We start from the raw sequence: 25,219 nt of genomic DNA on the forward strand, positions 1-25,219 counted from the left end.
GAGCAGGAGGAGGGAGGCTATTGCAGGCAATCTTCCAAGGTCCCCCGAGGTCCACTCAGGCAGGCAGCTTTCCTGTTTCTGAAACCAGGTGAGGGGCGGTGGGAGGTCATGCTGTGAAGATGTGTTCAGCTCCCTGCTTCCCCTCTGCCCACACCCGTTACTCCTTTTTCTACTGAGAAAACAGGGTTGCTGCCCCAAGAGGGCTTCTGCCTGGGCCAGTGCCAGGTAAACAGCAAGTGTCCATCCAGTTGAGAAGCTGTGGCAATGGTTGCAGGAAGGTGTCCTGTGTCACACCTGTGTTTGAGTTAGGTAGTGGTAGGGGTGGGGGTGAAGCGCATAATTCCCAGCTGTAATGAAACCTGCAGGAGTTGAAAAGGAGGACCTGAGCTAACACACTGTTGTTCACTTATCCATCCTTTGATTTGCTCTCATTCACTCATCATGTGCCGTGCACTGCTCTAGGTGCTGGGATGATCCCTGAGTCAACATATTGGACAAAATTCCACCTGTGGAATCACAATCTTTGTTTCCATGAGACCCACAGGCATAGTTAAATCTGAGAAGTGCTGTTACTGGGCATTTGGCCCCAGCAGACAGAAGCAGAAAGCCTGGTTAGGTGGGGAGATTACGCAATAAACAGGACTGACCCCAGCTCCTCCCCTTCCTCACTCCCCTCCTTATTGCCTGTCCCACCCCTCAGCTGGGATATGAAAAGCTCTGTCAGCCCCCAGGTTTCCTCAGAAGCCCTCCTGCGAGGCCACGAACATGAGACGGCTCTGCCTCTCCGTCGCCCTTCTCGTCCTCCTGGGCACCCTGGTGGCCTGCACCCCGGGGGGTAAACACAAGAGCCATGCCAGAGGTAAGTCCCGGCTCACCTCTCCTCTGCAGGCTCGGGGGGATGAGGGGAGTCCACGGAGGGGGCTGGGGAGCAGGGGTGGGGTGGGTGCTGACAGCCCTCTCTGGATTTCTCCTGGGAAGTTGGGCAGTTTTAACTCCAGGGATATTTCATGGCTCTCAATAGGAAAAAAAATTAAAATTCAAATTAAAAAATATATATCCCACCTACCTCTACCAGATCAGGGATCCCATCTCTGACACTCTCTATTCCTGGTCAGTGCTGTGTCCCTGAACTTCACTGTAGTGAGATCAATATTTGATCCTTGTCCTGGTTCCTGGAACAGACCTCCTGAAACTCCTGGAATTTACTGGTTTTTTTTCATGGTAATGAGGTGAGTAAAGGAAGGCCACGGAGAGACCTGCAGGATGGGGCTGGTCTCCAAAAAAACCCAATCATGTGTTTAGAGGTTACAACTTTCAACAGCCCGCATCCCAGCCTCTGGGGAGACGGGAGGGTATTGAAATGGAGATCAATCACCATTGGCCGATGATTCAATCAATATACCTATATATTGAAACCTCAATAAAAATCCATAAATATTGGGGTTCAGAGAGCTTTCGGGGTGGTGAACGGATGGAGGTGCTGTGAGGGCGGTGTGCTCCCCTAGGGCACGGAGCCTCCGCCCACCTCTCCTCCCCCTTTGCCCTACGCATCTCCTCCATTTCGCTGTCCCTGAGCTTTATCCTTTATAATAACCTGGGAACAGTAAGTAAAGGGTTTTCCTGAGTTCTGTCTCCACTTCTATTGGTTAGTGAACATGGAGGTGGGGTCATGGAACCTCCGATTTTTAGCCAGTCGGTCACAAGCATGAGTGACTCCGGATCACGTGGCTGGCATTTGTAGTGAGGACAGTCTTGAGCTCTCAACCTACGGGATCTGCACTAATTCCATGGATTTAGTATCAGAAGTAAATTGCCTTCTGGGATGCCCAGTGGGAGTTTAGGGAATTGTTTGGTGTTGGTAGAGACACCACATATTTGGTGTCAGGGAAAAACCAGACTCCGTCTTCCCTGTGATTTGGGGGCTCCAGTGAGGCTTGGGGACAGGGCAATAATGAAAGTTGGGCACTGCAGCCAGAAACTCTTACCAGTTACCAGTATTTTCAGAATTCCTGGCAGAATCAGGTAGTTTATCTAATGGGTTGTGACATGATATATCTTGTCCTGACCCTGTCACCCACATGCCGTGTGTCCTGGGGCAACTCATCTGCAGTTTCCTCACTTGAAAATGGGAACCATGTTACATGGGGTTTTGAACAACTTACCAGTTATGAATTTAAAGAGTTTAAACACATTTCATGGCCAATTTTGTCCATTTTCCACCAAGATGTGTTAAATTGAAAAAATTTCTCTACCTACCTCTTTTGGGAAAGAAAAAATATTTAGGTGTCAAATAATTATTCCTCTAGGATTAAAATTAATCAGAAAGACATGGGACCACTGAGCAGAGCAACTGCAGGGAAAGCAAGAAACACAACGCTTGTGTGAGTTGGCTCCTGGGACCAAGGCTGATACAATCTTAGTAAAGTCTCAAGGCCCTTTCCCTTGTCCTCTTTTGACTATTATTTTATTACCCTCTCAGGATATAGAATGTTAGAGGTACATTGATAATTATGTAGACCTGCCCCATCATCAAGTAGACTTTGCACTAACAGGAATTCCATTATATCCACTCTATTCAGTGACTGTGTGCTTGGCATGAGCATGAAATGGAAGATTCGTTCCCTGGCCATATATGTATTAAGTCCCTACAGGCTTGGTTTTTGGTGTGGGGAAAGAGCTGTAGACAGAATACGGAAAAATACCTTGCCTTCAAGGAGCGAGACCGACAATAGCGAAAGGGGGAATACTCTGCTAGGTTATGAGTTTTTGAAGGTAGAGAGTGATGGGGATAAAGGAGGCTGTGCTCTTTCTGTAGACTGATCAGCGAACCCCTCTATGATAAGGGGGCGTTGGAGCAGAGGCTGCAGAAAGAACACGCCTGGTGTGAACGAGCAGCAGCAATTACCAGGGTGGCTGGAGCTGAGTGGGTGGGAGGGGAGGAGAGGGGAAGGGATGAGACCAAAGAAGCCATGGGGACAGGTCCTGACCAGCCTTGTAGGATGAGAATCGGAATTTGACTGTGAGAGAGATGGGGAGTCACTGAGGGACTGGTCATGGGAGCAATGGGATAGGATCCCTGTGGCTGCAGTGTGGAGAGTGGCCTCTAGGGGGCGAAGGGCAGAGACAGAGGCCCAGGGAGCAGGCTGCTGCAGTGGTCCAGGTGAGCAATGATGGAACGTGTACCTATGTTGTACCCTGGGTCGATGTCAGTCCTTTTGAATAACATGAATCTCTTCCTCTGTTGAAGTTTCTATGGAGGCTTCCTTATCTAGTCATGATGCATTAAGTCATTAGCCATTGGTGATTGTTCAACCTCCAGCTCCTCTCCGATCCCTGAGGTTGGGGGGCGGGCTGAACTGTGGATGGAAGGCCGTGAGGGAGAGTAGGAATGGAAGTTGCAACCTTCCATTTGCAAGGTTTGCCTTGCAAACCTTCAGGCAGTGGTTTGCCCTGGCAACCAGAACCCATTCTGGGGTTACTAGGGTCTTCCCAAAAGTTACCTACTTCACATAACAAAAGACACTTTTATTGCTCTCAGCACTTAAGAAATACCAAGGTTTGTAAGAACTCTGTGCCAGGAAAATGACAAAGAACATATATATATATAATATATATATTATATATATATATATAGTATATATATAATATATATATATAATATATATTATATATATATATATATATATATATATATTGCTTATTATAAGTCACAGTATGAATATAGGGTCAATATTCAATTTATAGAGTCCCTGTGAGGTAACAAAAGAGAACACACTGGTATGTTTTCTTCATGCCTTTCTCCATTACAGCCTGATTCCTTCACACTTTTTTATTAATGGTGGAAACTTTTTACCATACACATAAGTGCAGAGCATAGTATTATAAAACCCAGGTACCAGCTCCAATAATTACTGACATATGACGAATATTTTTTGCCTTGTCTGCCGTTTTTTATTCTTTTTTGGTAGATTTTTTGAAGCTAATCAAAGGCATCATACCAATTAATCTTAAAATACTTCATGATGGAGTTATAAATTTGTGCATGATTACCATACCATGTCACACCTAGGAACATTAATAATAATATCCCAGAAAGCAGGTTGTCAAATGGCCTTTTCAATTTGACCAGCCCCCAGAACCCTAACATTCTCTATCGCAGACAAACTGGTGGTTTCAGTTGTTGACCTTGTAGACCGAGCTGCGATGACCATCCTCCTAACTGACCCACAGCCCCTCCCATCCCAGCAGGTTCTCAGCCTGCCTTCTGCCTGGAGCCTCAGTATGCGGGTCCCTGCAAGGCCCAGAAGGTCAGGTACTTCTACAACGCCAAGTCCGGGCAGTGTGAGACCTTTATGTACGGCGGCTGCCGTGGGAATAAGAACAACTTCCTGACGGCAGAGGACTGCATGAAGACCTGCGGTGGTCATGTCGGGACCCTCGAGTAAGAAAGGGGACAGGACAGGGCGGGAGGGGAAGGGCTGAGAAAAAGAGGTGGAGCTCAGGGGGCCCCACACCATTCACACCTGCACAGTGTCTTTCCTCCTCGCTGCCACCCAGGAGAAGTGGCTGCAGTGTCTTGTGAAACCACACACTGAGCACATCCTCCACGGGCCAGCTTGGCAGAAGGTCACCCTAGAAGCCCCATCATGAGAATCTGAGCCTCCTCACATGCTCCCCTTTTCTCAGATGGGAACACTGAGTCAGCCGCCCTACAGAGCAGGTCTGCAGAGCTCCTGAGCTCCCCACCTAGGCTTGGAAACTCACTTCCTTCTTTTTGGTCATTCTGGTCCTGGGTGGACTGTGGTTGCATATTTCTGGGAAAGTCTAGGATCTGTCAAGGTCAGCGGTGTCCAAGTGTGGTGCTTGAGAGATGTCAATCAGCAAGTTCCTTTCTTTTTGCAGAGGACCTTCGAACTGTACCACCCCGAAACTCTGAAGTCCAAGGAGGATGCACACAGGGCTGGGCTGCGGCTGCTTCTGAAACAGTTCAGTCTCCTCTGAGTCCTTCTCAACCCCACCCTCCTCAGCAGAACCCTGCCTCTCTCCTTCCCCCCATGGGTCTACATGCCTTAGTTCTGTCTCATCCAGTGGATTTTAAGCACCATGAGAGCAAGTCTTCCCTTTATCCCTAGCGCTTAGCACAGGTCCTGGCACCAAGGAGACCGTCCATAAATATTTGAGGAAGGAAGGAATGAATGCAGGAGCACATTCCTCATGTCAGGGTTCTTATCTTAACCCTCATCCTCACAGCATCCTTACCTTCATCCCCTTCTCCACCATCACTGCTCTCCTTGTGGGCGGCCAAGGTGGAAGTTCTGGCATCCAGTTCTCAGCACCAGTGGTGGCAGCGGTCTTTTCAATAAAGAAGCCCCTTTCCCTCGCAGTGATGTTGCACATTTTCCTTTCTACGGCTTCAAACTGTCTGGCTTATATTTCAATAAATTCATATTCAAATTAAACTAACTGGAGTGGATTCCGTGGTTTGCCCCTAAGAACCTTCACCTCTAGGGTCCACGGAGATGCTGGTCCTTCTCACTATTCTGCAGAGCAGTGGGCACCTCCCCTTTTCCTGTCCTCAGACTGGACCCTGCCAGGTATAGGAAGCACACCCATTACAGCACCATCTACCTCTGAATGGCCACTCCAAGCTACACAAAAACCCGGGTGAGAGACACCTCAACATGAAAGCTTTCTTTCTTCACTTCTTGGGCCAGGTCAAATTTGGGTGCAGGTTGTTCTCCTGGACTCTCAGAAGAACAAAGAAAGGAGCATGAGACTCAGTTGTCCATTTGCAGTAGGAACCCCCTTGCCTGAGGTCACATGTGCGGAGGGGGCTTCTTACTTCAGTTAAGAAGGGCAACTACCCTTTTAGTGCGCCAGGCTCTGTGTTAGCATTTTGCCTGCATTCTTCTATTAATCATCCTCAGAATCCTTCAAGGGAGGAAATGGTGACACGGAGATGTCACTTAGCTACTGTATGAGTTTCGTAACACAACAGGTCCCAGCTCTCCCAAGTAGAGCGACTTTGGCAATGTTTTCATGCTCCTGCCTCTGGGAAGATGTGGGATGGAGGCACCTTTGGAGAACCGAGAGTATCTGTTTCACTACAGATGAGGAAATTGAGGCATGGGGACCACAACAAGCATAGTATTTAAATAAACAAGAACACAGATGGTGCTGGTTCTGTTACTCACCTCCTTGTAGTCTTGGGCAAATTTCCCAACATCTCTGAGCTTTACTTTCTGTAATTATAAAATAAGGATAATGCTTGTACTTTTTAACTATTCTAGCCAGAGACGACTAAAAACACTCCCTTTCCTAGTTGAACTAGTTGGGTTTATTACTCACTGCAGCAAGGAATAGGAATCACCTTGGAAAACAATATGATGTCTCATTAAGAGAATGTTAGATAGAACTTATAGGATGTGGGCTTGTGTTAGGTGATTTGGTTGGTGGGGGGCGGGGAGTGTGTTTCAGGAAGCTGGCTCTGCTCCGGATGGATGCTCTCAGGAAGTGGGGCAGCTCTCTGAATGGGTATCTTAACTCTAAGAAGGGAAGACTAGATAGAGGTTAGAGCTGTACTTGTTAAAGAAGTAGCAGTCACTCAATACAGGGGGATGCTTGGATATTTTGGTGGTTTGTATAATTTACCTCCTTTTTTCTGTGTTCAAACATCATTACCGAATGTCCTATTTTTGTCTTGATCCATCATGCACACAGAATGACATTATCTGATGTTGAAGGTTTCTGAAATGTTTCTGTTGAGTAGGAGAACATAAGGTGCACTGTGATGTCAGGTCAGGTCTTGCAACTCAGAGGCTGCTTTTCTCTTTTTGTATCAATCTCATAAAGTTGTGATGACAATTAAAAAGATATGATATTTGTTAAATGCTTTGTACAAGTATTGGCAGAGTAACCTTTTAGTGAATGTATGATCAGATAACAGTAAGAGTACTACTCTAAATATATGTTATTTAATAATTATCAATTTATAACAGTGAGTGGGAAAATGACTTGGTATTCATGAAAAGAGATTGGCTTCAGTAACTCACTATGTTGCTGTGTGATCTTGGGCAAGTCACTTCACCTCTCTGAGCCACAGATTCTTTCTTTGTAAAAGAGGATGATGGTATCTGCCTTAAGAAATCCCCAAGTCTGGGTCCTTTTGAGGACCATGTCGATTATCCTCCTAAGGTTCTTTGAACACCACAGTCCAAAGTAAGTTGTCTAGAAGCACATAGAGTTTTAGTTTCCTTAGCTCCTGACTGCTTTTTAAATGTGCTGTCGACTGTAGTAAAGAAATGAACAAACAGCATTGATTGTTGCAGTGTCCCCTTCTAGAAGTCCGCCCTCAGGAAGTTCCCCCAGTGCCAGAGGAGAGTCAGAGTCTCTCTTCCAAATAGGTCTCCTTCTTCGTCAGAGGTAACCGAAAGCCCTCTTGCTTCAGTGATTGACTTTACCCATGTCCTGCCCTTTTCCCATCCCACGTTGCCATTATTTGACCCCCTGGTCAAAGGAGCTAAGTGTTAACTGTCATATAGCTCACTATTGTCCTTAGTACAAGGACTGACTGTGCAGGGAGAAGGAATAGATGTCTGTTGCCTCCACTGCTTCCTCAGCAACCTCACGACGTGGGCAGCACGGATCTCATGTGGCACCTGATGACACGGGGCTCTTGGAGATTTCTGGCCCCAGATCACAAAGTTAGGAAAAGGGAGATGTGAGATGCAAACTTAGGTCCTCCGATCTCAAAACCACTGGTGGAGAGACCAGAGTGGGAAGAGGAATGTTGCAGGCGATCTTCCAAGTTCCCCTGAGATCCACTCCAGCCCCTGAGAGCCATTCAGGCAGGCAGCTCTCTTGTTGGTGAAACCAGGTGAGGGTCGGTGAATGGTCATGCTGTGGAGACGTGTTTAGCTCCTTGCTTCCCCTCTGCCCACGCCCCTTAAATTTTTTCTACCCAGAAAATCAGGGTTTGTCCTCCAGATGGAGATAGTCTTCACCCAGCTCACCATTCTCCTGGACCAGTGCCAGGTAAAGAGCTTGTGTCCATAGAGTTGAGATGCTGCTTCAAGGGATGCAGGAAGCGGCCCTGTGTTACACCTGTCTTCTGAGGTAGGTGGGGGCGGAAGGGAGTGAAGGGCATTGATCCGCTGATGTGATGACACCTGCAGGAGGCTGAAAATGAGGACCTGAGCTAACACACTGCTGTTCATTTCTGTCCTTTGATTTGCTCTCATCCACCCACTGAGCGGCCATCACGTGCCATGCACTGCTCTAGGTGCTGGGACGCTCCGTGAGGAACAAATCAGACAAATATTCCACCTGTGGAATCACAGTCTGTGTTTTCACAAGACCCACAGGCAAGTTTGAGAAGCGCTGTTACTGGGCATTTGGCCCCAGCAGGCAGAAGCAGGAAGCCTGGTCATGTGGGGAGATTTCTAGGAACAGCACTGACCCCACATCATCTCCTCCTCACTTCCCACCTTATTGCCTGTTCCCACGCCTCAGGTGGGGTGTCAGAAGCTGTGTTAGCCCCCAGCTTTCCTCAGAAGCCCTCCTGCAAGGCCACGCCGATGAACCAGCTCTGCCTCTCTGCAGCCCTTCTCGTCCTCCTGGGCACCCTGGTGGCTGGCACCCCAGGGGCTGAAACCAGCAAACAGGCCCAGGGTAAGTCCCGACCCACCTCTCCTCTACAGGCTGGGGCAGGGTGGGAGGGAATGAGGCGAGTCCATGGAAGGGCTGGGAGCAGGGGTGGGGTGGGTGCTGACAGCCCTCTCTGGATTTCTCCTGGGAAGTTGGGCAGTTGTTAACTCCACGGACATTTCATGACTCTCAAAAGGAATCATTATGTTTCAGCGTTTAATAAAAGTAACCCACTGAACCCTACCAGACCAGGGACCCCATCTCTGCGACCCTCTGTTCCTGGTCACCACCTTGTCCCTGAGCCTCACTTTAATGTAAAGAAAAGATTCACATTTGATCCTTGTCCTGGTTCATGGCCCAGGCCTCCTGAAACTCTTGGAATTTACTGTCTTCGTAGGTCATGAGAGGAGTCAAGGATGGGACCTTAGATAGCTTCTGGATGGGACCGGACTCCGGAAGATCCCACCTGGTGATTAGAGGGTTAGAACCTTCACCCCCAGCCCCTCTGGGGAGAGGAGAGGGTACTGAGGTAGAGTTCAGTCACCAATGACCAATGATTCAATCAAATTGCCTACCTCAAACCCTCAAGTAAAACCCATAAACCTGGGTTCAGAGGGCTTCAGGGGAGGTGAACACATGAAGGGATTGTGAGGGGGGTGTTCTTAGAGGGCATGGAGGCTCGGCCCCCCCAGCTCCCCCTTTGCCCTACGCATCTCCTCCATAGGGCTGTCCCTGAATTTTATGCTTTATAATAACTAGGGAAAATAAGTAAAGGGCTTTCCTGAGTTCTGTGAGTGGTTCTAATGATTACTGAATATGGGAGGTGGGGTCATGGAACCTCTGAATTTATAGCCTGTTGGTCACGTGTATGGGTGACCCCAGGACTTGTGATCGGCACTTGAAGTGGGGGCTGTCCTCAGGGACTGAGCCCTCAACCTGTGGGGTGTCGGCTCCCTTTGCAGATTTAATGTCAGAAGTGAATTGACTTGTGGGCCGCCCAGTGGGTGTTGGTAGGGACACCACGTATTTGCTGTCAGGGACAAAACCCGGACTCACTCTTCTCTATAATCTGTGGCTGGGGTGAGGTTTGGGGACAGGGGACTATTGTATGTGGGACAGTGCACTCAGAAGTCCTTACTGGTTATCTGCATTTTCAGAATTCCTGGCAGAATCAGGTACTTTATTAAATGGGTTGTGACATGATAGTATCTTGTCTTGATCCTACCACACACATGCCATGTGTCCTGGGTAAGTCATCTGTAGTTTCCTCACCTGAACAGGGTGACCATGTTACATGACTTCTTTGAAAGAATTACCAATCATGAGTGTAAAGAATTTACCCATTTCATGGTCAATCATGGCCATTTTCCACCAAAATTTCTCAGTCTGAAAGACTTGTCTACCTACGTTTCCTCACCAAGACCCCCAAAAGAAATTTATGTGTCAAATAATGATCATTTCTCTATTATTAAATTAATCAGAAAGTTCAGTGACGGCTGAACTTCTTCCCTTCCTGAGGTAACTGCAGGGAGAGCAAGAAGCGCAGTACTTCTGTGAGTTTGCTCGTGGGGAGAAGACTGGTTTCTCCAGGCTGGTACCATATTAGTCAAAACTCTAGGCCCTTCCCCTTGTCCCCTGGGGATTTGAAGCCAGGATTCTTGCCGAATCTTCTTCCTCACTGCATCTTCACCTTCCTTCTCCACCCCACCATCACTGCTCTCCTTGTGCTGGCAAATGTAGAATTTGTGGCATCCAGTTCCCAGCATCGGTGGTGGGAGTGGTCTTTTCACTAAAGAAGCCCCTTTCCCCACAGTGATGTTGAACGTCTGTGTCTTCAAACAGTCTGGCCTTATGTTTAAATCAATTCATATTATAATTAAACCAACTACAGTGGATTCTGTTATTTGCAACTAAAACCTTAACCAGTAGGTTTCATGGAAATGGTGGTCCTTCTCACTATTCTGCAGAGCAGCAGGCACCTCCCCATTTCCTGCCCTCAGACTGGGCCCTACCAGGTATAGGAAGCCAACCCCTTATGGTGGCATCTACCTCTTAATGGCCACCCCAGTACACACAAAAAACTGGGTGACAGACACCTCAACATGAACGCTTTTGTCCTTTACTTCTTGGGCCAGGTCAAACTTTGGGGCAGGTTATTTTCTTGGATTCTCAGAAGGAGAAAGGAAGGCGCATGAGGCTCAAGGAACCCCCTTCCCTGTTGTCACGTGCGGGGAGGGGTTTCCTACTCCAGCTCAAGAAGATCAAGCTCACGTTTAGTGGGCACTGGCCATCTGTCAGGCTCTGTGCTTGTCATATTCCCCAAATTATATTCTTCCCCCTCCTTTCCACTTTCGTAACCATAAGTTTGTTTTCTATGTTGGTGAGTCCATTTCTTTTTTTGTCTTTTGTTGGTTTGTTTTGTTTCTCTGTTTGGCCACACCGTGCGGCATGTGGGATCTTAGTTCCCTGACCAGTGATTGAACATAAGTCCCCTGCCGTGGAAGCACAGAGTCTTAAAAACTGGATGGCTACGGAAATCCTGTGAGTTCATTTCTATTTTCACACCACATTTCTTAAGCCAGTCCTCTGTTGATGGGCACTTGCATTGTTTACATGTCTTGGCTATTGTAAACAGGGCTTCTATGAACACTGAGGAGCATGTATATTTTCAAATTAAAGTTTTCATTTTTCCAGATATATACGCAGAAGAGGAATTGCTGGATCATATAGTAGTTCTCTTTTTAGTTTTTTTTTTTCTAACATTATTTCTTTTATTTCTTTATTTATTTTTAATTTATTTTATTTATTCATTTTTGGCTGCATTGGGTCTTTGTTGCTGTGCTCGGGCTTTCTCTAGTTGTGGCGAGCGGGGGTTACTCTCTGTTGCGGTGCGCGGGCTTCTCATGGCGGTGGCTTCTCTTGCTGTGGAGCACAGCTCTAGGCGCACGGGCTTCAGTAGTTGTGGCATGTGGGCTCAATAGTTGTGACTCACGGACTCTAGAGCGCAGGCTCAGTAGTTGTGGCGCACGGGCTTAGTTGCTCTGCAGCATGTGGGATCTTCACAGAACAGGGCTTGAACCCATATCCCCTGCATTGACAGGCAGATTCCTAACCACTGCGCCACCAGGGAAGCCCTCTTTTTAGTTTTTCTAAGGAACCTCCATACTGTTTTCCATGGGGGCTGCACCAGTTTACATTCACACCAGAGTGTACGAAGCTTCCCTTTTTCCACACTCTCTCCTGCATTTATTATTTGTAGACTTCTCAATGATAGCCATTTTGACTGCTGTGATGTGATACGTCACTGTGGTTTTGATTTCCATTACTCCAATAATTAACAATGTTGACATCTTTTCATGTGCCTGAGGCCATCTGCATGTCTTCTTTGGAGAAATGTCTGTTTAGGTCTTCTGACCATTTTTTGATTGGATTTTTTGTTTTTTCAGTATTGAGTTGCATGAGTTGTTTGTATACTTTGGATATTGATCTCCTGTTCATCGCATTTTTTGCAAATATTTTCTCCCATTAGGTAGGTTGCATTTTTGTTTTGTCGATGGTTTCCTTTGCTGTGCAAGAGCCTTTAAGTTTGATGAGGTTCCATTTATTTATTTTTGCTTTTATTTCTTTTGGCATGGGAGACTGAGCCATAAAAATATTGCTGCGATTTATGTCCAAGAATGTTTTGCCTATGTTCTCTTCTAGTTTTATGGTGTCATGTCTTATATTTAGGTCTTTAATCCATTTTGAGTTTATTTTTGTATACAGTGTGAGGATGTGTTCTAATTTAATCGATTTACTTGTAGCTGTCAGCTTTCCCAACATCATTTGCTTAAGAGACTGCCTTTTCTCCATTGTGTATTCTTGGACTGAACGAATTGGGTTTATTACTCACTGCAGCAATGGACAATGAATTATATGGCATCTCATTAAGAGGATGTTTGAGGGACTTACAGGATGTGGGTTTCCATGAGGTTATTTGCAGGAGAGTTTCAGGAAGCTGGCTTTGCTCAGGATGGTTGCTGTCAGGAAGTGGGGCAGTTCTATGATCAGGTGTCTTCATATTATTCCGAAGTGAACTTTCAGCTGAGAACTGAGGAGGTACAACCAACAGACTTTTCTATGAGATTGCTCACAGGGGGGTGAGAAAAAGGTAGAATGAAGGACAACACTCAGCCTTCTGGGGGAAGGTAGGGGAAGCAAGTCCTCAGAAGGAAGGACAATAAATTCAGTTAGGTCAGTGTTGAGTCCATGGTGCTTGGAGAGCACATAGGCAAAGATGTTGAGTAGACGTTGATTCATTCATTCACTTGTTCATGAAATGCTTATTAGGGATAAAATATGTGATGACTGAAACCTTTGATCCGACTCCATGGCTTCAAACTCTGGCTCTGCCAATTTACTAGGTGTGTGGCCTAATCAATTTGCTAGTGCTTTACATCTGTGAGCGCAGATAAATTTTGAACGGTATCCACAGAGATGGAATCATCCTTCCATTTACAAAGGAGGAACCTGAGGTTCAGAGAAGGTGGGGATTGCTAGCACCTCAGAGGGTGAAAGTAGCAACGTGAATTCCCTGTCCTGATGTGCTGGTAATAGTCACTGAGTCGACGAGAATGTCTAAGTAACTCTGAGAGAGGTAGAATTAATAATGTAAAACACCCATTACCACTACTGACAACCTATTATGTACCAAGCCCTGCACATACATCTTCATCACTAAACATCACAACAACCTTAATAGGTTTTTCTTCCATTTTAAAGTCATTCAAGCTGAAACTCAGAGGTTTCATCCCTTCTCCAAGGTCACATAACCAATATTGGCAGGTGCTGGGATTCAAACTCAACACCCTCTGTCTCCTATGATTTTCCTTGAAAGAGGTTTAAAAGCTGTGCCTTCAAAAGCCCCGACGATTCACCAGAGGAGACTCAAAGTTCTTCAAATAGGAAGTTCTGCTTTTCATCATTTTTTTATGCTGAGACCAAGTGGAAACAAATTTTGGTAAAGAATTTTGTTCGCATTTATGCCTTGAGAGCCTTACCTGTGAGTTAGAGGAGGATGATGGCTGAGAAAAGGCCACTGGATAGAAAAATGCAGAACTTGGTGGTGACCCTGGTAAAGGCAGCAGATCTCGCTGGTTATGAGCAACAGAAACTGACTCTGGCTATTGGAAGCAGAGAAGGAATTTGTGACAACAGTGTGGGGATGCAGTGGGCATCCATCCTCCCTTCCTGATTGTACCCTTAAGTGAGATCCTTTTGGACTCTTCTGTTGGCAGCCATAGCACTTAATGATTTAGCTCAGCTCACAGACTGAAGGGAGTGCTGAAAGATCCCAGCTTGGAAAGGATGGTAAGCAAGGAAGAACTAAGGTCTTCCCAGGTCACCTCTGAATGACCTCCATTTTTAGGTCTTTGGGGATTCATTGATCAAGGTTAAATTCCAGGGAGAGCATCTGATTGGCCACTCTTGGTCTGGGGGTAGGGCAGGCACTTTGATTGACAGGCGGCCCAATCCCACCAGTCCTGGGTGGAGGAAGAGTCATTCCTCAAGCAAAATCAGGCTACTGTATCAGGAAAAGGACAAAGAGACGCTAGGAGACAAAGCAACAAAATAGCCCATATACTCAGAGAGAGAAGTTTCCTTGGAGAGAAGGGAGTTTGAATGGGTTCAACAGTCCAAGAGGAGAAAGCTCCATTGTTTGGTGAAAGGCATCCTGTTTGTTCCTGGGAATTTCTCAGATCTTCAATGTCACTTGTTTACAGTTACCTTAGAGTAGACATGTCTGCAGCTGACTCATGTAACCTTCCATTTTAACTTTTTCTTCTTCCCTTTCTTGATAAATGTGATTTTATTCTCATGAAGTCGTGTCCACAATCTTTGATGCATCATCTATGTTAATATCAGATAGATTTGCCTGTGTGTTGTTTATGTGTTTGTGTATTTATACCATTGAAATTAGCGGGGCCACATGACTAACATTTTTTGGCAAGTTCTTCCTTGTGATTTTCAGCTGTTTTTCATCCAGCAAGTCACTTTCCCTTAGATGAACTTCAGTTTCTTCATCTGTAAAATAGGAATAATAATACTTACTTCATAAGATTGTTAAATAAGAACAAGCTACCTTTTACTGAACACTTACTGTGAGCCCACCCCACAGGTCACAATTTTAAATTCCTTCCAGATCAGTTGAGTGTTGAGGATGGAGGTATTTGGAGTGGGGCTGGGGGGACAATAAGGCATGGTGGGGATTATGGAAACTGGGGGGAATGCTCCCTTCATGGGAAGAGAGCAGCTCTACTTAGCTTAGCTCATGGCTTTCAAAGTGTGGTCCCTTGAGCAGCGCCGTCAGCAGCCCGGGAAGCTGGTTAGATGCAGATACTTAGGTCCCACCCCTGTCCTAGTGATCAAAACTCTGGGGGTGGGATCTCAAGCGTGTGTTTGAACGACTGGCTGAGTGATTCTGATGCTCACTCAATTTTGAGACTCACTGCTCTTGTTAAATTGCAGGACTGTGCAGCCAGATCGTTTACTTTTCCCAACAATACTAGAAATTTACTTTTTAAAGCAATCCCCCACTGTTCAATCTTGGCAAATGTTTCAAATTGTAAATTGCACTGTATGGGCTGACAATACTTATATTCTAGCCAGATTTGAACCTGTGGTTTATGCTTTTCCTTTTAATCCTTAAAATAATCCTTAAAAAAACAGTATTCATGAGACCACTTTTAAGGAGGAAGATTATGTGGTTCCAAAAAGTGAGGTGCTGTGATATCACGTAGCCAGAAAGTGGCCACTCATGACGTGGATATGAACGTACCTCTCACAGGGCACAGCGTCACAAAAAGATAAACCTCTTCCTCCTGCCCCGGGTGCATTCCATCCATTTCAAGAAGAGGCCTTAGATAGCATGGAATCCAAGATTCTCATTTTTTCAGAGGGAAAAACTGAGGATTAGAAACAGAGATATGACCTGTGTTCCCACAGTGTTGGGGTCATTGGTCTTTATCCAGAATGCAACCCTTGTGATGTTCCCGCCTTGTGATTTCTCTGAAGATGCCCCCAGGGGCCGGGAAGGTTTGAAACTAGAGACTCAGTCACTCATGTGCAGGGAGGTGAAAGGTGGAGGGAGGACAGGCCCATCAGGGGGCTTCTGGGTCTAGGGGCCTCTAATCTGGACCAGAGGGAGGAGGACACTGGGAGAGAAAGACAGACAGATGAGAGGGGAGGGAGAGAAAAGAGGAGTCTCTGCCGTTAGGGGTGGTCTCTGCTGCTCCCTGGTCTCAGATGGACAGACTGAGGCAGGAAGAGGGGCAGGACCAGAGGGCCTCCTGAGCTAGAATCCCAGTTGTGCCATCTGCTGGTTGTGGGTCCTGAGCAAGTCGCTTTACCTCTCTGAGCCTCTGCTTTCTCATTGGCTAAATGGGATGAGAATCCCAGATGTTGTAGGGCTGACATCAGGCTAAATGAAATCATACATGTGAAATGTCTCAGGAGAGAGTAGACCCTCCACACACAGTGGTTTGTTTTGTGAGTACCCCGCTCCCGATGCCCTTCTGTCCAGGGGCAGCTCGGTATTGGGAGCTCCTGCCCTTCTCAAGGGAAAGGGTGACTTTGTGCCAGGAAGGCAGCCCCTCCTGTCCTCTGCAGCTCATCACCCAGCTCTGTGCCCCTTTGACATGTGGCTGGGCTTGCTCCTGGGGCTTCTGGACATTGAGCCAGCTCCCTTCTCCTTGACCCTGGAAGTGGAGCACAGAGGGTGTGTGTGTGTGTGTGTGTGTGTGTGTGTGTGTGTGTGTGTGTGTGTGTTAATGGAAGATTGCTTGAATATGTGTGGATGAGTGAGGGGGGGTGGGGCTTGATGCTGCATGTTCGTAACTGGGAGTGAATATATGGGAGTGAGTGAAGAGACTGGGGGTGTGTAACCCCTCACATGCACTATAGTTTACAGCTTACAGCGCAGCAGAGTGCATGGTGCACAGACTCTGAAGCCAGATCCCTGGGTTCAGATACTCTCTCTACACTCTATGTCTTTAGGCAAATTATTTCCTGTCAACTCAGGTTCCTCCTCTGTAACATGAGGAAATATCAAAAATTCCTCACCACCTCTTTTAAGATTTTTGAGGATTAGATGAGTTAATATATGTCAAGTAGTTAGGATAATGTCTGACACATAGAAGAAGCTAAGTTTTATCTGCTGTAATGACATTATTATTATTATTATTATTACAAAGTACTTTGACTTCTCAGGGAGAAGAATATATGTCTATTGCCTCCACTTCTTCCACAGAAACGCATGATGTTGGCAGCGTTGACCTCATGTGACACTTGAAAACACAGGGCTCTGGGAGATTTAAGTCTTCAGGGCACAAAGTTAGGAAAAGGCAGAACTGGTACTCAAACTGAGGTCCTATGGTTCCAAAACCACTGAGGGAGAGAGCAGGAGGAGGGAGGCTATTGCAGGCAATCTTCCAAGGTCCCCCGAGGTCCACTCAGGCAGGCAGCTTTCCTGTTTCTGAAACCAGGTGAGGGGCGGTGGGAGGTCATGCTGTGAAGATGTGTTCAGCTCCCTGCTTCCCCTCTGCCCACACCCGTTACTCCTTTTTCTACTGAGAAAACAGGGTTGCTGCCCCAAGAGGGCTTCTGCCTGGGCCAGTGCCAGGTAAACAGCAAGTGTCCATCCAGTTGAGAAGCTGTGGCAATGGTTGCAGGAAGGTGTCCTGTGTCACACCTGTGTTTGAGTTAGGTAGTGGTAGGGGTGGGGGTGAAGCGCATAATTCCCAGCTGTAATGAAACCTGCAGGAGTTGAAAAGGAGGACCTGAGCTAACACACTGTTGTTCACTTATCCATCCTTTGATTTGCTCTCATTCACTCATCATGTGCCGTGCACTGCTCTAGGTGCTGGGATGATCCCTGAGTCAACATATTGGACAAAATTCCACCTGTGGAATCACAATCTTTGTTTCCATGAGACCCACAGGCATAGTTAAATCTGAGAAGTGCTGTTACTGGGCATTTGGCCCCAGCAGACAGAAGCAGAAAGCCTGGTTAGGTGGGGAGATTACGCAATAAACAGGACTGACCCCAGCTCCTCCCCTTCCTCACTCCCCTCCTTATTGCCTGTCCCACCCCTCAGCTGGGATATGAAAAGCTCTGTCAGCCCCCAGGTTTCCTCAGAAGCCCTCCTGCGAGGCCACGAACATGAGACGGCTCTGCCTCTCCGTCGCCCTTCTCGTCCTCCTGGGCACCCTGGTGGCCTGCACCCCGGGGGGTAAACACAAGAGCCATGCCAGAGGTAAGTCCCGGCTCACCTCTCCTCTGCAGGCTCGGGGGGATGAGGGGAGTCCACGGAGGGGGCTGGGGAGCAGGGGTGGGGTGGGTGCTGACAGCCCTCTCTGGATTTCTCCTGGGAAGTTGGGCAGTTTTAACTCCAGGGATATTTCATGGCTCTCAATAGGAAAAAAAATTAAAATTCAAATTAAAAAATATATATCCCACCTACCTCTACCAGATCAGGGATCCCATCTCTGACACTCTCTATTCCTGGTCAGTGCTGTGTCCCTGAACTTCACTGTAGTGAGATCAATATTTGATCCTTGTCCTGGTTCCTGGAACAGACCTCCTGAAACTCCTGGAATTTACTGGTTTTTTTTCATGGTAATGAGGTGAGTAAAGGAAGGCCACGGAGAGACCTGCAGGATGGGGCTGGTCTCCAAAAAAACCCAATCATGTGTTTAGAGGTTACAACTTTCAACAGCCCGCATCCCAGCCTCTGGGGAGACGGGAGGGTATTGAAATGGAGATCAATCACCATTGGCCGATGATTCAATCAATATACCTATATATTGAAACCTCAATAAAAATCCATAAATATTGGGGTTCAGAGAGCTTTCGGGGTGGTGAACGGATGGAGGTGCTGTGAGGGCGGTGTGCTCCCCTAGGGCACGGAGCCTCCGCCCACCTCTCCTCCCCCTTTGCCCTACGCATCTCCTCCATTTCGCTGTCCCTGAGCTTTATCCTTTATAATAACCTGGGAACAGTAAGTAAAGGGTTTTCCTGAGTTCTGTCTCCACTTCTATTGGTTAGTGAACATGGAGGTGGGGTCATGGAACCTCCGATTTTTAGCCAGTCGGTCACAAGCATGAGTGACTCCGGATCACGTGGCTGGCATTTGTAGTGAGGACAGTCTTGAGCTCTCAACCTACGGGATCTGCACTAATTCCATGGATTTAGTATCAGAAGTAAATTGCCTTCTGGGATGCCCAGTGGGAGTTTAGGGAATTGTTTGGTGTTGGTAGAGACACCACATATTTGGTGTCAGGGAAAAACCAGACTCCGTCTTCCCTGTGATTTGGGGGCTCCAGTGAGGCTTGGGGACAGGGCAATAATGAAAGTTGGGCACTGCAGCCAGAAACTCTTACCAGTTACCAGTATTTTCAGAATTCCTGGCAGAATCAGGTAGTTTATCTAATGGGTTGTGACATGATATATCTTGTCCTGACCCTGTCACCCACATGCCGTGTGTCCTGGGGCAACTCATCTGCAGTTTCCTCACTTGAAAATGGGAACCATGTTACATGGGGTTTTGAACAACTTACCAGTTATGAATTTAAAGAGTTTAAACACATTTCATGGCCAATTTTGTCCATTTTCCACCAAGATGTGTTAAATTGAAAAAATTTCTCTACCTACCTCTTTTGGGAAAGAAAAAATATTTAGGTGTCAAATAATTATTCCTCTAGGATTAAAATTAATCAGAAAGACATGGGACCACTGAGCAGAGCAACTGCAGGGAAAGCAAGAAACACAACGCTTGTGTGAGTTGGCTCCTGGGACCAAGGCTGATACAATCTTAGTAAAGTCTCAAGGCCCTTTCCCTTGTCCTCTTTTGACTATTATTTTATTACCCTCTCAGGATATAGAATGTTAGAGGTACATTGATAATTATGTAGACCTGCCCCATCATCAAGTAGACTTTGCACTAACAGGAATTCCATTATATCCACTCTATTCAGTGACTGTGTGCTTGGCATGAGCATGAAATGGAAGATTCGTTCCCTGGCCATATATGTATTAAGTCCCTACAGGCTTGGTTTTTGGTGTGGGGAAAGAGCTGTAGACAGAATACGGAAAAATACCTTGCCTTCAAGGAGCGAGACCGACAATAGCGAAAGGGGGAATACTCTGCTAGGTTATGAGTTTTTGAAGGTAGAGAGTGATGGGGATAAAGGAGGCTGTGCTCTTTCTGTAGACTGATCAGCGAACCCCTCTATGATAAGGGGGCGTTGGAGCAGAGGCTGCAGAAAGAACACGCCTGGTGTGAACGAGCAGCAGCAATTACCAGGGTGGCTGGAGCTGAGTGGGTGGGAGGGGAGGAGAGGGGAAGGGATGAGACCAAAGAAGCCATGGGGACAGGTCCTGACCAGCCTTGTAGGATGAGAATCGGAATTTGACTGTGAGAGAGATGGGGAGTCACTGAGGGACTGGTCATGGGAGCAATGGGATAGGATCCCTGTGGCTGCAGTGTGGAGAGTGGCCTCTAGGGGGCGAAGGGCAGAGACAGAGGCCCAGGGAGCAGGCTGCTGCAGTGGTCCAGGTGAGCAATGATGGAACGTGTACCTATGTTGTACCCTGGGTCGATGTCAGTCCTTTTGAATAACATGAATCTCTTCCTCTGTTGAAGTTTCTATGGAGGCTTCCTTATCTAGTCATGATGCATTAAGTCATTAGCCATTGGTGATTGTTCAACCTCCAGCTCCTCTCCGATCCCTGAGGTTGGGGGGCGGGCTGAACTGTGGATGGAAGGCCGTGAGGGAGAGTAGGAATGGAAGTTGCAACCTTCCATTTGCAAGGTTTGCCTTGCAAACCTTCAGGCAGTGGTTTGCCCTGGCAACCAGAACCCATTCTGGGGTTACTAGGGTCTTCCCAAAAGTTACCTACTTCACATAACAAAAGACACTTTTATTGCTCTCAGCACTTAAGAAATACCAAGGTTTGTAAGAACTCTGTGCCAGGAAAATGACAAAGAACATATATATATATAATATATATATTATATATATATATATAGTATATATATAATATATATATATAATATATATTATATATATATTATATATATATATATATATTGCTTATTATAAGTCACAGTATGAATATAGGGTCAATATTCAATTTATAGAGTCCCTGTGAGGTAACAAAAGAGAACACACTGGTATGTTTTCTTCATGCCTTTCTCCATTACAGCCTGATTCCTTCACACTTTTTTATTAATGGTGGAAACTTTTTACCATACACATAAGTGCAGAGCATAGTATTATAAAACCCAGGTACCAGCTCCAATAATTACTGACATATGACGAATATTTTTTGCCTTGTCTGCCGTTTTTTATTCTTTTTTGGTAGATTTTTTGAAGCTAATCAAAGGCATCATACCAATTAATCTTAAAATACTTCATGATGGAGTTATAAATTTGTGCATGATTACCATACCATGTCACACCTAGGAACATTAATAATAATATCCCAGAAAGCAGGTTGTCAAATGGCCTTTTCAATTTGACCAGCCCCCAGAACCCTAACATTCTCTATCGCAGACAAACTGGTGGTTTCAGTTGTTGACCTTGTAGACCGAGCTGCGATGACCATCCTCCTAACTGACCCACAGCCCCTCCCATCCCAGCAGGTTCTCAGCCTGCCTTCTGCCTGGAGCCTCAGTATGCGGGTCCCTGCAAGGCCCAGAAGGTCAGGTACTTCTACAACGCCAAGTCCGGGCAGTGTGAGACCTTTATGTACGGCGGCTGCCGTGGGAATAAGAACAACTTCCTGACGGCAGAGGACTGCATGAAGACCTGCGGTGGTCATGTCGGGACCCTCGAGTAAGAAAGGGGACAGGACAGGGCGGGAGGGGAAGGGCTGAGAAAAAGAGGTGGAGCTCAGGGGGCCCCACACCATTCACACCTGCACAGTGTCTTTCCTCCTCGCTGCCACCCAGGAGAAGTGGCTGCAGTGTCTTGTGAAACCACACACTGAGCACATCCTCCACGGGCCAGCTTGGCAGAAGGTCACCCTAGAAGCCCCATCATGAGAATCTGAGCCTCCTCACATGCTCCCCTTTTCTCAGATGGGAACACTGAGTCAGCCGCCCTACAGAGCAGGTCTGCAGAGCTCCTGAGCTCCCCACCTAGGCTTGGAAACTCACTTCCTTCTTTTTGGTCATTCTGGTCCTGGGTGGACTGTGGTTGCATATTTCTGGGAAAGTCTAGGATCTGTCAAGGTCAGCGGTGTCCAAGTGTGGTGCTTGAGAGATGTCAATCAGCAAGTTCCTTTCTTTTTGCAGAGGACCTTCGAACTGTACCACCCCGAAACTCTGAAGTCCAAGGAGGATGCACACAGGGCTGGGCTGCGGCTGCTTCTGAAACAGTTCAGTCTCCTCTGAGTCCTTCTCAACCCCACCCTCCTCAGCAGAACCCTGCCTCTCTCCTTCCCCCCATGGGTCTACATGCCTTAGTTCTGTCTCATCCAGTGGATTTTAAGCACCATGAGAGCAAGTCTTCCCTTTATCCCTAGCGCTTAGCACAGGTCCTGGCACCAAGGAGACCGTCCATAAATATTTGAGGAAGGAAGGAATGAATGCAGGAGCACATTCCTCATGTCAGGGTTCTTATCTTAACCCTCATCCTCACAGCATCCTTACCTTCATCCCCTTCTCCACCATCACTGCTCTCCTTGTGGGCGGCCAAGGTGGAAGTTCTGGCATCCAGTTCTCAGCACCAGTGGTGGCAGCGGTCTTTTCAATAAAGAAGCCCCTTTCCCTCGCAGTGATGTTGCACATTTTCCTTTCTACGGCTTCAAACTGTCTGGCTTATATTTCAATAAATTCATATTCAAATTAAACTAACTGGAGTGGATTCCGTGGTTTGCCCCTAAGAACCTTCACCTCTAGGGTCCACGGAGATGCTGGTCCTTCTCACTATTCTGCAGAGCAGTGGGCACCTCCCCTTTTCCTGTCCTCAGACTGGACCCTGCCAGGTATAGGAAGCACACCCATTACAGCACCATCTACCTCTGAATGGCCACTCCAAGCTACACAAAAACCCGGGTGAGAGACACCTCAACATGAAAGCTTTCTTTCTTCACTTCTTGGGCCAGGTCAAATTTGGGTGCAGGTTGTTCTCCTGGACTCTCAGAAGAACAAAGAAAGGAGCATGAGACTCAGTTGTCCATTTGCAGTAGGAACCCCCTTGCCTGAGGTCACATGTGCGGAGGGGGCTTCTTACTTCAGTTAAGAAGGGCAACTACCCTTTTAGTGCGCCAGGCTCTGTGTTAGCATTTTGCCTGCATTCTTCTATTAATCATCCTCAGAATCCTTCAAGGGAGGAAATGGTGACACGGAGATGTCACTTAGCTACTGTATGAGTTTCGTAACACAACAGGTCCCAGCTCTCCCAAGTAGAGCGACTTTGGCAATGTTTTCATGCTCCTGCCTCTGGGAAGATGTGGGATGGAGGCACCTTTGGAGAACCGAGAGTATCTGTTTCACTACAGATGAGGAAATTGAGGCATGGGGACCACAACAAGCATAGTATTTAAATAAACAAGAACACAGATGGTGCTGGTTCTGTTACTCACCTCCTTGTAGTCTTGGGCAAATTTCCCAACATCTCTGAGCTTTACTTTCTGTAATTATAAAATAAGGATAATGCTTGTACTTTTTAACTATTCTAGCCAGAGACGACTAAAAACACTCCCTTTCCTAGTTGAACTAGTTGGGTTTATTACTCACTGCAGCAAGGAATAGGAATCACCTTGGAAAACAATATGATGTCTCATTAAGAGAATGTTAGATAGAACTTATAGGATGTGGGCTTGTGTTAGGTGATTTGGTTGGTGGGGGGCGGGGAGTGTGTTTCAGGAAGCTGGCTCTGCTCCGGATGGATGCTCTCAGGAAGTGGGGCAGCTCTCTGAATGGGTATCTTAACTCTAAGAAGGGAAGACTAGATAGAGGTTAGAGCTGTACTTGTTAAAGAAGTAGCAGTCACTCAATACAGGGGGATGCTTGGATATTTTGGTGGTTTGTATAATTTACCTCCTTTTTTCTGTGTTCAAACATCATTACCGAATGTCCTATTTTTGTCTTGATCCATCATGCACACAGAATGACATTATCTGATGTTGAAGGTTTCTGAAATGTTTCTGTTGAGTAGGAGAACATAAGGTGCACTGTGATGTCAGGTCAGGTCTTGCAACTCAGAGGCTGCTTTTCTCTTTTTGTATCAATCTCATAAAGTTGTGATGACAATTAAAAAGATATGATATTTGTTAAATGCTTTGTACAAGTATTGGCAGAGTAACCTTTTAGTGAATGTATGATCAGATAACAGTAAGAGTACTACTCTAAATATATGTTATTTAATAATTATCAATTTATAACAGTGAGTGGGAAAATGACTTGGTATTCATGAAAAGAGATTGGCTTCAGTAACTCACTATGTTGCTGTGTGATCTTGGGCAAGTCACTTCACCTCTCTGAGCCACAGATTCTTTCTTTGTAAAAGAGGATGATGGTATCTGCCTTAAGAAATCCCCAAGTCTGGGTCCTTTTGAGGACCATGTCGATTATCCTCCTAAGGTTCTTTGAACACCACAGTCCAAAGTAAGTTGTCTAGAAGCACATAGAGTTTTAGTTTCCTTAGCTCCTGACTGCTTTTTAAATGTGCTGTCGACTGTAGTAAAGAAATGAACAAACAGCATTGATTGTTGCAGTGTCCCCTTCTAGAAGTCCGCCCTCAGGAAGTTCCCCCAGTGCCAGAGGAGAGTCAGAGTCTCTCTTCCAAATAGGTCTCCTTCTTCGTCAGAGGTAACCGAAAGCCCTCTTGCTTCAGTGATTGACTTTACCCATGTCCTGCCCTTTTCCCATCCCACGTTGCCATTATTTGACCCCCTGGTCAAAGGAGCTAAGTGTTAACTGTCATATAGCTCACTATTGTCCTTAGTACAAGGACTGACTGTGCAGGGAGAAGGAATAGATGTCTGTTGCCTCCACTGCTTCCTCAGCAACCTCACGACGTGGGCAGCACGGATCTCATGTGGCACCTGATGACACGGGGCTCTTGGAGATTTCTGGCCCCAGATCACAAAGTTAGGAAAAGGGAGATGTGAGATGCAAACTTAGGTCCTCCGATCTCAAAACCACTGGTGGAGAGACCAGAGTGGGAAGAGGAATGTTGCAGGCGATCTTCCAAGTTCCCCTGAGATCCACTCCAGCCCCTGAGAGCCATTCAGGCAGGCAGCTCTCTTGTTGGTGAAACCAGGTGAGGGTCGGTGAATGGTCATGCTGTGGAGACGTGTTTAGCTCCTTGCTTCCCCTCTGCCCACGCCCCTTAAATTTTTTCTACCCAGAAAATCAGGGTTTGTCCTCCAGATGGAGATAGTCTTCACCCAGCTCACCATTCTCCTGGACCAGTGCCAGGTAAAGAGCTTGTGTCCATAGAGTTGAGATGCTGCTTCAAGGGATGCAGGAAGCGGCCCTGTGTTACACCTGTCTTCTGAGGTAGGTGGGGGCGGAAGGGAGTG

General features: G+C 46.7%; 3 protein-coding genes across 5 annotated transcripts in view; 2 read left to right on the forward strand and 1 right to left on the reverse strand.

The window, feature by feature from the left end:
- The window catches only part of LOC309614068 (serum basic protease inhibitor-like), a 52,845-nt gene extending 52,066 nt beyond the window's left edge, over positions 1-779 (reverse strand). The window contains exon 1 of the mRNA XM_082361849.1: positions 739-779. Coding sequence (XP_082217975.1) covers positions 739-767 — 29 coding nt within the window. The 5' untranslated portion in view covers positions 768-779. The remainder of the gene's footprint in view (positions 1-738) is intronic.
- LOC309614069 (serum basic protease inhibitor-like) lies at positions 766-4,986 on the forward strand (the record flags this gene model as incomplete). 2 transcript variants are annotated; one of them, XM_082361851.1, is made up of 3 exons in its annotated part: positions 766-859; positions 4,246-4,441; positions 4,903-4,986. In XM_082361851.1, the coding sequence occupies 3 exons, from the start codon at positions 766-768 to the stop codon at positions 4,934-4,936; spliced, it is 324 nt and encodes a 107-aa protein (XP_082217977.1). In that variant the 3' UTR covers positions 4,937-4,986. The 2 variants fall into 2 exon arrangements, with proteins under 2 accessions (XP_082217977.1, XP_082217978.1); XM_082361852.1 differs by having other exon boundaries at positions 4,249-4,441.
- Positions 4,987-16,437: 11,451 nt separating this feature from the next.
- Positions 16,438-24,222, forward strand: LOC309614070 (serum basic protease inhibitor-like). 2 transcript variants are annotated; one of them, XM_082361853.1, is made up of 3 exons: positions 16,438-17,939; positions 21,327-21,522; positions 21,984-24,222. In XM_082361853.1, exons 1-3 carry the CDS (start codon positions 17,846-17,848, stop codon positions 22,015-22,017), a joined length of 324 nt encoding a protein of 107 aa, XP_082217979.1. In that variant the 5' UTR covers positions 16,438-17,845; the 3' UTR covers positions 22,018-24,222. The 2 variants fall into 2 exon arrangements, with proteins under 2 accessions (XP_082217979.1, XP_082217980.1); XM_082361854.1 differs by having other exon boundaries at positions 21,330-21,522; positions 21,984-22,067.
- The last annotated feature ends 997 nt before the right edge of the window (positions 24,223-25,219 follow it).

Source organism: Balaenoptera borealis (assembly GCF_965194805.1).
Source record: "Balaenoptera borealis genome assembly, chromosome: 16".
NCBI classification, from domain to species: domain Eukaryota; kingdom Metazoa; phylum Chordata; class Mammalia; order Artiodactyla; family Balaenopteridae; genus Balaenoptera; species Balaenoptera borealis.